This window comes from Cynocephalus volans, chromosome 4, assembly GCF_027409185.1.
Source record: "Cynocephalus volans isolate mCynVol1 chromosome 4, mCynVol1.pri, whole genome shotgun sequence".
Taxonomy (NCBI): Eukaryota; Metazoa; Chordata; class Mammalia; order Dermoptera; family Cynocephalidae; genus Cynocephalus; species Cynocephalus volans.
The window spans coordinates 114,839,942-114,852,277 of record NC_084463.1 but is presented as its reverse complement, the minus strand read 5'-3'; the positions used below and the strand labels follow the sequence as shown (position 1 = coordinate 114,852,277).

The 12,336-nt window shown below is 34.7% G+C and overlaps 1 protein-coding gene across 1 annotated transcript in view; it reads right to left on the bottom strand.

Moving 5' to 3' along the window:
- PDE3B (phosphodiesterase 3B) overlaps positions 1–12,336 on the bottom strand; it is a 202,326-nt gene that overhangs the window by 10,873 nt on the left and 179,117 nt on the right. The window contains exon 12 of the mRNA XM_063095336.1: positions 6,485–6,684. Within this exon, the coding sequence (XP_062951406.1) occupies positions 6,485–6,684 (200 nt within the window). The remainder of the gene's footprint in view (positions 1–6,484; positions 6,685–12,336) is intronic.

Sequence of the window (12,336 nt, the reverse complement as noted above, 5' to 3'; positions counted from 1 at the left end):
CATAAAAAAGAGCCAAGCAGAAATCCTGGGTCTGAAGAATTCATTAAATGAAATAAAAAATATAGCTGAGAGCTTAAGCAACAGGCTAGGACAAACAGAAGAAAGAATTTCTGAACTGGAAAGCAGGCCTTTTGAATTAACCCAGTTAGACCAAAAAAAAAAAAAAAAAAAAAAAAGAGAGAGAGAGAGAGAAAGAGAATGAAAAATAAAGAAAGCCTACAAGATCTACTGGACAACCTTAAGCATACAAACATCCATATTATGGGTATACTGGAAGGGGAAGAGAAAGGAAAAGGTATTGAAAGTCTATTTAATGAAATAATAGCCAAAAACTTCCCAAGTATTGGGTCTCCCAAATCCAAGAAGCTCAAAGATCCCCAAATGGATTCAACCCAAAAAAGCACCTCCCTGAGACTTATTATAGTCAAACTGTCAAAAGTCAAAGACAAAAAAAGAATTCTAAATATAGCAAGAGGAAAGCATCAAGTCACCTATAAGGGAATCCCCATCAGACTAACAGCAGAATTCTCAACAGAAACCTTACAGGCCAGAAGAGAATGGGATAATATATTCAAAGTGCTAAAAGAAAAAACTGCAAGGCAAGAATACTATACCCAGCAAAGCTATCCTTCAGAAACGAAGGATAAATAGTATCTTTCCCAGACAAACAAAAACTGCAGGAATTTACTACCAAAAGACCAGACCTCCAACAAATCCTCAAGGAAATCCTACATCTGGAATCAAGAGAGCAATAAATATCATCATGAATACATGAAAAAGAATAAAAACCATTCATAGAGCAGATATGCAAATAAGAGAAAGAAAATGTTATCACTAGAAAAAAACACCAAGCAGCAAAGACAAATAATAAAAGGGAAGAAAGAAACAAAAAATAAAAAATAAAACAACTATAAAAAAATTAATAAAATGGCAGGAATAAGAAAATACCATTCAATAACGATCCTGAATGTAAATGGATTAAATTTCCTACTTAAAAGATACAGACTGGCTGAACAGGCTAAAAAACTAGATCCAAGTATATGCTATCTGAAAGAAACTCACTTCACCAATACAGACACATATAGACTAATAGTGAAGGGATGAAAAAAGATAGTCCACATAAATGGAAACCAGAAACAAACAAGAGTAGATAACTTATATCAGATAAAAGAGTTCAAGCCAAGAACTATAAAAAGTGACAAAGAAGAACATTATATAATGAAAAACAGATTAATGCAGCAAGAAGATATGACAATCATACACACACACACACACACACACACACACACACACACACACACACACCCCCAATATCAGAACATTCAGATATATAAAGCAAATGTTATTGGATCCAAAGGAGAGATAGATCCCAATATAATAAGAGTTGGGGACTCCAACATGCCTTTCTCAGCATTGCATGGCTTACCTAGACCAAAAATTAGCAAAAATGCTAGATTTAAACAGCACTTCAGACCAAATGGACTTGACAGACATTTACAGAGATTTCATCTGACAACTGCAGTGTATCCATTCCTCTCATCAGCACACAAATCATTCTCCAGGATAGGCCACATTTTAGGCCATAAATCAAGTCTCGACAAATTTAAAAATACTGAAATCATATCAGCTAGTTTTTCAGATTACAATAAAACTAGAAATCAACAAGCGAAAATTTGGAAACTATACAAATACATGGAAATTAAACAACATGCTTCTCAATTACCAATGGGTCAAAAAAGAAAGTAGGAAATAAAAAAATTCCTTGACACAAATGAAAATACAAGCAAAACTTATAAAAACCTACGGGATACAGCAAAAGCAATCATAAGAGGGAAGATTATTGCCATAAGTGCTTATATCAAAAAAATTGAAAGATCTCAAATAAACAACCTAATCCAACCCCAAAATTAGTAGACAGAAGGAAATAATAAAGATCTGAGCAGAACTAAATGAAATAGAGACCAAAAAAAAAAAAAAGAAAGAAGAAGAAAAGAAAACAAAAAGATACAAAAGATCAAACACAGTAAAGGAAATGAGTAAGTTTAGGATCCCTTCACCATTCAAATTGTCTTTTGAAATTACCAAAGAAATATAAAATGGAGGGGGGCAAAAATCTGAGTCAATATCAGAATATAGATATAATCTCCATACTGGAAACTTCAAAGATATGGTGAAAATGAGAATGGATTGAGAAAAGGCCAACTAAATCACTGCATAAAAAGGAAAAACCCACCTGATGAGTAATAGTAATAGCAGGGCCCCCCTGATGGACCCTGATTGACTCACTAGCTCCTCTAGCTCAGTGGAGGCAAGAAAGAATCATGGGCAATAGGAAGCAAATGTCAATTCTACTTTAGGAGGACTACTTGAAGGTAGCACATAGAGCAACAGACCTAGCTTAAACTTAGTGAGAAAAACATGCGGTAAAACATAATGAAGCCACAGCAGGCTCTTACAAGTAGAGAACAAAAACAGTGCCCCATCTAATTTAGAACTGCAATAAACTATCAACCTTTGACTTTGTGTGAAAGCACTTTGGTACTTCTTTCTCTTGGTATAGATCCATTCCTTCTCTCCACAGACAAATACATCTATGATTGACAATGCAAATTAGTTGATCATAAACCTTACTTTTCACCCTCTGAGTTGGAAAGATCTGAAAAGGTAATGTTAAATACTAACTGATAGAATCTTAACAAATAGTAATACCTCTCAATAAATATGAGCAAAAAGAGAAAACCTATCAGACATATGAAAGACTTCGATCAAACAAAGGAAGAGTCTGACAAATGTAAACGTCCCCTTGTGAAACACAAAAAACAGGAGGAAGCATTAAAAAATATCTAGGTCATACTCATGAGATTAAAGAGGGCGCCTCAATTTTTCTGAAAAATGAGAAGTTAAGGATCAATAAAGATTATTCATTTAAAGAAATAACATTCCCAACTTTTAAAAAATCCAGTAGAGGTAGTAAACAAATCCGATGCTACAAAAAACAAAGCCACTAGTTTAAAAAAAAAAAAAAAAAGGCACTTCTCTTTAAAGAAATAGTCCTGATGAACAGCTATCATTTTGGGATTACTTTACCCTCAAATTCTGGGTTTGTTCTAAAACTTCTTAATCTCATATTTTCCTTTGTCTTTATCACCCTTGTCTGGGTAGATATTTAAGGAGAGATTCCCTGGACTTTTACTTCCAATGCTTGTATTAATTTTTTAAAACTTCTGCAGTCATATTTTTAGTTTCTAAGAATTCAAACTTGTTCCTTTTTCTCAGTTTCCTGTTCTTATTTTATGGATGCAAATTTTTTCAAAGTCTCTGAGAATACTTTTTTTTAATTAAATGCTTTTCTAGTCCCTAGATTATCTTTTCCCCCTGTGGCCAGTTATTCTGCTCATCTTAGCTTTTTCTTTTCAAGCTTCTGGTTAATTTCATATGTCTGGTGATCTTTGGTTATTTGATATAAAAAGAGGAATTCTAGATTGCAGATGTGACTTTCATCTACTTGCATGTTTTATTGCTGAGTCTCTCCCCTTGGGAAGGATATGTAGAAACTCTATGAATATGGATGGGGCTTTTTACATAGCAGGTTTTGCTTTAGAATGACCAGACTGGGTGCCATCTGCTAAATTTCTGCAATGAGAAAGATTTACTCTGGAGTACTAATACCTACTCTAGTAACTCTTGTTCTCTCTAGGCAGTTTGCTTCGATATCTAATAAGTTTTCTTCCTGGAGGTAAATGCAGAGTTATAATAGCTCTGCTTAAAGGTGTGTACACACACACACAGAAAGAGTAAATGGACAAATGGCATCCAGAGTCTCTCTGGGATTCCAGCTATGTTGTAGCCTCCTTCTAATATACTTTTGTCTTATCTGTCTATATGGGTCCATTTGTTTTTTTCATTTCCCAAAAATAGCATGAAATTTTTTGATCTACTTGTAATAAAACACTTCTACTTATTCCTCTCTGTTGTAATAAGCTTCACACCTTACTGCCATTTTAATGAGTTCTTAGGAAGAGAAGGAGAGACAAATGTATATGTTTTGTCACCATGCTGATCCATACTTTGGGGGACAAAACATATTTATGACTATTTTCAGATTTACAAATCTCAACTTAAAATTTTGTTTCCTCTTACCCCAAATCTCATAAAAATATTCTGGAAATTCTAATATCTCAAGCACTAACCTCTATTTTTCAACCAATTTTTCATTTGGAAATAGCTCAGAAATGTCTTAGAATCTTAATATTGACATCTCTCCAGGATATACCTCATTATATGCTTCACCTTCTTTCACAGCAAGAATCTTCCTGTGTCTTCCCAGCACAGTTCCCTTTGCATGAGAATGAAGAAGAATGCTTGATTCAGTTGGTGGTGTTATATACTACTGTCTCTCTATAATACACTGGAACTATAAAGTCTGACTAGACCCCCTGAGCTTCCAAAGATGAGAGAACCTACTTTATTACCTAAACACATTAAGCCTCAGGCTTTCTCACGAGAGACCCTATCTCACAGGTGGTAACTGAAAAAGGCCTCATGAATTTTTTTCTTTGGGAAGAATAGTATATATTTAAGAAAAGTTAGCTGTACTAAAGAGCAAAGAATTCAGGCATCCTTCAACATTCAACAAATATTTACTGAATGCCTTTTGTGTGCCAGGCACTATTCTAGGTATTATGGAATAAAAAAGACAAAAATTCCTACCCTCATAGAACTTTATATTCCATCAAGTAGAGACATAATAAACAAAATACATAAACAAAATATACATATGCTAAATGACCACTGCTCTGGAAAAAATAAAGCAGGAAAGGAGTACTAAATAGTTCTAGGAAGAGGATTTTGGAATTTTAGATGGAAGGAGGCAACAAAATGAGCCATTTGGATATCTGGGGAAAGCATCCTGGACAGGGAGAATGGAAAGTGCAAAGGCTCTCAGAAAGGGAGTGTGCCTAGGATAGAGAAGGAATTAGCAAGGAGGCCAATGAGGCTGGACTTGATTAAATAAGAAGAAAAATTAATGGGGGCCTAATGATGTAGGGCCTTGTAAACCATTTTAATGACTCTCTTTTATTAGGAGTAAGATGAATGCTGTTGGAGGATTTGGAATAGAGAGTGATGTAACTCACATTTAAACAGGGTTCACTCTGGCTGCCATTTGCTGAGAACAGACTAAAGGGGAGCAGGGAACAAGCAAGGAGACTAGGTAAGAGGCTACACTTTCTCATAGCTTATCTCTAATCAATCTGCTTTCCAGTCTAGCACTTCCTATTGCTTCATCTACTGGCAATTCTTAACGATGAGAAGTTGGAAACAACGCATGATTATTGATACTATGTTCAGACTTCATGTTTGTACTTTGATTAGGGCAACAGTTATGAGAATGCAACTTGTATTCATGTATCATTTTAAATTATCTATATGTGAGAGCATTAATACTAGAATTCACTCATCTGTAACATCCTTGAGGGATAGGTAATGAGCAAATCCAACTCACCTATGCTCAAAGCAAAAGAAAGAAGGAATAAAAGCAGATAGTAAGCTAGAACAGCAAATAATTCCTGTCTACATGATCTGATTCAGGAGCTTCTCACAACATCTGAAACAGCAGAAAACTTTCCATATGTTATCTTTATTTACCCTTACACATATGAAATATATATTTTTAGGTTCAGAGGGATAGACCATTACTTGAGCTCACAGATCTAATAAGTGGGCAGCCAGAAATTAAACACAAATCCAATCTCAATTAAACACTAGTCTTAATCTCAAGTCCAGTACTTTTTCCACTGTGCCACTACTCCATACCTCTACAATTCACCAGAAGACTAGGATTTTCAAAGATTATGATATGTTAGTTTAGAGAGAATAGGCATCTCATTCTTGTAGAATAATACTGCAAACGGAGAAATATATGTTCCTTAGAGGACAGTTTCTCCCAGAACAATACTTAGAAAATGGACAAATATTGCTAACTAGATTTAAATTCATCACACAGTTAAGTGTAAAAGTGATAAGCTATTACAGTCTCATTAGAGAAATGAATTAACATGGTCCTTTTAGCCCATTTACATACCCACACACCATTACAGCCACTCACACATATAAATACCTTCTGACATCTACCCCCCACCAGCGCAGAAGGAATATAAATCTTAGATCTAGTCAGAGTTTTGTCAATTTGATCAAAGATAAAAATATTGACAGCAAGGACTCCAGAATTTTATAAAACAATAAATCATCATTTCATGAACTATTTACAATTTTCTAATTGAAGGTGATTTTTTTCACCTTCTAATTCTCTAGCATATATCATATCAATGCCATACGTTATTATCCAATTAATTACAATGTAGCATCTTAGAGTCAGATGGAATGGCCATATGATTCAGTTGAAAATCGGTTTATAAAAGAATATGCAGCATTGCTTTAAAATTTCAGAATTACTCTTTAAACTTTTTGAAAAAGTATTTCTTACCTGAGGGGCATTTGTAGCCACTAGAAATGCATTTGTCCGCCCTGGGTGATCATAATCATGCATGGCAGCTGCCACATACAGAGCCATCAATTCTAATGCAGGAATCTTTGAAGACAGGCAGCCATAGCTCTCATCTGGAATAGAGCAGCTCTTTGAAGAAATATAAGCAATTCGCCCAATGTTAATTCTACAGTCAGAATCTGAGGAACGATAAATAGCAAAACAAATCAGCATTAGCACATAACTTCCTCACAATTAAACCAGGAGGGGATTTCCCCAAAGATAATATGATTACTTATTTGTGACTTAACTACAAAATAGACTCTATGGACTTAAAAGAGTATACCATTTCCAATATATATGCTAATAGAGAATAACAGTGCTAAATATAACCCTGAAGTTGCTTACTTTACAGGACAGCTTGATGCTCTCTTACACACACTAATAATAATTTTTAAAACCTCTGATTTCCTAAACATTGATTATTTAACGGCCAGGGCTTAGTATGTAAGAGGAAACAACAATACTAGAGAATGAAAGTTGATGAAAACTGTACAGAGATTTAGGAATTTAATATATTACCAAACTAAGATTCTCATCATAAATGGTTTTCAAATCTCATCCAGAAAGAATATGTTTCATTTGTGATCCTGACTACAAATCCTCTTCCCCTTCTTTTTCCTTTCACAAAGCTCCTTATAATACAATGGAATGAAAAACTGTAGAAAATAAAAAGGCATGGAAAACTGGGGAATGTCTCAGTCAACATAAATCCTATTCTCCTGTTAAAAACAATATGTTCACTATCCACACTGCTTACCACTGATTTCTTCTTTTTTGTATTTTTGTGGCTTTATCTATTACTTTTGCTAAGGAGCTCTTAAGAAAATATAAGATGGAAAAATGAAACTATGAAGCATATTTAGAGTAGACAGCACATAAAAGTACAAAGATGTTAGAGATACAAAATTTCCTTGACTGTGTTCAGCAGTGGAACCTAGAAATAATGCCCTGGCTTGTTAAAGTCCAAAAACACTTTTTAATCCTCTATTAGTTGACTCAATATTAGCCATCCCAAGAATTTTTTTAACATAATGATTTTAATACACTAGTGATCATTATAAAGATACCTCAATATTTATGTGCTGCCTATATTTTGTAGCTGAATTGAGTATTAGAATAGCCCACACTAGAGCTATTTTTAAAATAATTATAAGAAATAAAAATGAAACAGTTAAATGTATGGATAAGGATATAAAAGCAATCAAAGTTCTAATAAGAAAACTTTAATTATCAATACACAGTAAATAATTTCAGTTTTATCCTATATTATATGCACTCTGGATTCCCCCACAACTATAAAAACATATTAAGAATATCAAAAATAGCAAAAGATATACTTTAAACTCAGTAATTACTTAGGATCGACATATTAGGATCTTAATACATTAGTTTATAGATGTTTAATGAAAAATTAATGGTATGAAAAAGAAAATCATCTATGAAGACAGGAAAACATAACTACTGTGGATCCCATTTTTTCCTTTCAGAAAATGGTGACTTTTAATTTGCTGACTCATTTAAAAGGAGGCCTCAGTGAAAGGCATCCAGACTGGAAAGGAAGATGCAAAACTATCACTATTGCAGATGACATGGTCTTATATAGAGAAAATCCCAAGAAATCCACTGAAAAACTATTAGAACTAATAAATTAGTTCATCAAGGTTGCAGAGTACAAGATCAATGTGCAAAACTCAATTGTACTCCTAACATACTAGTAACAAACAATGAAAATAAGGAAAAAATTTCCTTTTATAATAGTATCAAACAGAAAAAATTCTTTAAGAATAAATTTAACAATAGAAGTGAAAAACTAGTATTCTGAAAACTACAATATATTGTTGAAAGAAATTAAAGGAGATCTAAATAAATGGAAAAAAACCCATGTTCATGGATCGGAAGACTTAATATTGTTAAGATGGTAGTACTCTCCAAATTAATCCACAGATTCACCACAGTCCATATCAAAATCCCCTGCTGATTTGTTTTTGTAGAAATTCACAAGCTAAATCTAAAATTCATATAGGAATGCAGAAATGAATTACATGACGGAGGACTAGAGGTTCCCAGGACACATTCCTCCCACAGAAGAAGACCGAAACAAGCCTACTGCCACTGCTACCACACTTGCCAAAGCGATTGCCCTATCCCAGAATGTACGCCCATCTTAGAGCAGCTCCCTGAAGAGCAGAGGTTCAGTGGGTGGCCTTTTGCTGCTATGGTGGGCTCCACAGATGCAAGAGAGATGGCTGCAACCACCAATGCCACTGCTGCCATATCAAGTTAACCCCACTGCTGCCAAGGACACTGCAGACATGAGCAAGACTGTTACAGCTACCAGTGATACTGCTACCCCTAGGAGATAACCCCACTGCCACTGTGGATACTGCAAATGCAAGACAGGAAGTTGCAGACACTGACGCTGCCGTTGCCATGAATTAACCCCACTGTCACTACAGACACCAAAGCTGCACAGGCTGCCACCACAGATACCACAGCCAAGTGAGTAAATGCCACAAAAACCACTGAAGTTGCCACCACCACTGGTGCTGCCTGACAGCAACCATGTCGTGAGAGCATACACTGCCACTAAAGCTACTGCTGCCATGCAGGCAGCCCGCCAAAGCCACTGCCACCACCACCAGAACAGTAAGGGCAGCCTGCTACCACAGCAGCAGCTGCAGAAGCAACTGCCACTGTACCGGCAAACTGCCAACCACTTGAAAGAACTGACACAAAGAGCATCACCAGTGAAGTCCAGGGAAAGAGAGTACTAGAAGAAGCAACTGCTCTACCAGATAACAGACATCAACACAGAGATAATACAAATATGAAAAAAACAAGAAAATATGAGTCAACAAAAGGAATAAATGACTCTCAAGCACCAGACCCCCTCAGAGCAAGAAACTCTTGAAATAACTGAAAAGGAATCCAAGTAAAAATCTTAAGCAACTCAATGAGGTACAAGAAGATGCAGTTCGACAATAACATGAACTGATCAAAGCTATCCAAGATATGAAGGAGGAAATCTACAAAAAGATTAATACTTTAAAAAAGAATGTAACATAACTTATAGAACTAAAGGAGTCATTCAACAAAATAAAAAACACAACTGAGAGCTTAAAACAAGCTAGAGCAAGCAGAAGAATTTCTGATCTTGAAGACAGTTTCTTCAAAATAACTCAGGCAGACAAAAAAAGAATTTTAAAAAGTTAAGAAAAATCTGAGAGAAACAGCAGACAACCTTAAGTGCACAAACATCTGAATCAAGGGTATACTTGAAGTGAAGGAGAAAGGAAAAGGCATTGAGAACATATTCAATGAAATAATAGTAGAAAACTTCCCAAGTATAGGGAGAGACATGGACCTTCAGATTCAAGAGGCTCAAAGATCCCCAATCAGATTCAATCCAAAAAGTCCTCTCCAAGACATATTATATTATAGTCCAACTGGCAAAACTCAAAGACAAAGAGAAAATCCTAAAAACAACAAAAGAAAAGTGTCAAGTTACCTATAAGGGAGTTGCAATCAGACTAACAATAGTCTTCAGTGAAAATAAAGACATATCATACCAAAACCTGTGGGATGCTGCTAAAGCCATTCTAAGAGGGAAATTTAATGCAATAAATGCTTACATCAGCCCAGAAACTCTATGGTCCAGAAGAGAAAAGGATGAAATATTCAAAATACTAAAACAAAAAAAACCCTGCCAGGCAAGAATACTAAAACCCAGAAAGGCTATCCTTCAGAAATGAAGGAGAAATAGTGTATTTCCCAGGCAAACAAAAACTATGAGTTTAGCACTACATGACTAGCCCAACAAGAAATCCTCAAGGGAATCCTGCATCTGGAATCCAAAATATGATAATCACTACCATGAATACACAAGAAAGAACAAAACCCACAGGTAATGCAAACAAGAAAGAGAAAAACTGTATTTTACAAACTCTAGAAATCAAAAAACACCAAAGAGAAACAATAAAAGGGAAAGAAACAAAAGATATTTAAAACAACCAGATGAAAATTGATAAGATGCCTGAAGTAAGACAATACCTTTCAGTAACAATTGTAAATGTAAATGGATTAATTTCCCACTCAAAAGGAACAGACTGGCTGATCGCATTTTAAAGCAAGACCCAACTACATGCTGTCTACAAGAGCATGCACCTCACCTGTAAAGACACACAAAGACAAACAGTGAAAGGATGGAAAAAGATATACCACACAAATGGAAATAGAAAACAAGCAGAAGTAGCTATTCTCATATCAGATAAAATACACTTTAAATAAAAACCATAAAAAGAGACGAAGAGGGCAACTATACAATGATAAAGGGCAGCAAGAAGACATAATAATCATAAATATATATGCAGCCAACACTGGAGGACCCAGATATATAAAGCAAACATTGTTAGACCTAAAGAAAGAGAAAGACCCAAATGCGATAAAAGCTGGGGATCTACACACTTTCAATATTGGAAAGATCATCTAAGCAACAAATCAGCAAAGAAACACAAGATTTAAACCACACTTTAGACCAATTGGACTTGGTGGATATCTACAGAACATTTCATCCACAGAATATACATTCTTCTAATCACCACATGGAACATTCTCCAGGATAGACCACGCATTGGGTCACAAATCAAGTTTCAACAAATTTTTAAAAATTGATATCATTTCAAGTATCTTATAAGAACACAAAAGATTATAACCAGAAATAAATAAAAAGTGAAACTCTGGAAACTATACAGACATATGGAAATTAGACAACATGTTCCTGAACAACAATGGGTCCAAGAAAATAAAACGGAATCAAAAAGTTTCTTGAAACTAGTGAAAATAAAGACATATCATACTAAAACTTGTGGGATGCTGCTAAAGCCATTCTAAGAGGGAAATTTAATGCAATAAATGCTTACATCAAAAGAATAGAAAGATTTCAAATAAATAACCTAACACTGTACCTCAGAGAACTAGAAAAACAAAACAATCCAATCCCCAAATTTGCAGAGAGAAAGAAAGAAGATCACAGCAGAACTAAATAAGATAGAACCCTCCCCCTCAAAATACAGAAGATCAATGGGGAAAAAAAAGTTGTTTTTTGACAAGATAAACAAGACAGACAAACCATTAGCTAGGCCAAATGAAAAAAGAGAAAATACCCAATTAAAAAAAAAATACATATGAAAAAGGAGAAATTAAAACTGATATCACAGAAATACAAAGAATCATTAGAGACTATTATAAATAACTATATGCCAACAATTTGAAAAACTGGAGGAAATGGATAAGTTTTTGGACACATACAAGCTAACAAGACTGAACCAAGAAGAAATAAAAAACATGAACAGACCAATCAATAGAAGCAACAAGATAGTATTACCATCAGCAGACTCCTAACAAAGAAAAGCCCAGGACCAAATGGCTTTACTGCTGAATTCTAACAAACATTTAAGGAGGAATTAATATCAATTCTCTTCAAACTAACCTAAACAACCGAAACAGAGGCCATTCTCCCAAACTCATTCTATGAAGCCAGCATCACCCTGATACCAAAACCAGTCAAAAATACAAAAAAAGAAAACTATAGGCTAATATCTTTGATGAATGTAGACGTAAAAATCCTCAATAAAATATTAGCAAATAGAATAAAGCAACACATCAAAAAAATTATAAATTGCAATCAGATGGGATTCATCCCAGAGATGCAAGGATGGTTCAACATATGCAAGTCAATAAATGTGATACCCCACATCAACAAAATCACTGACAAAAACCATATGATTATC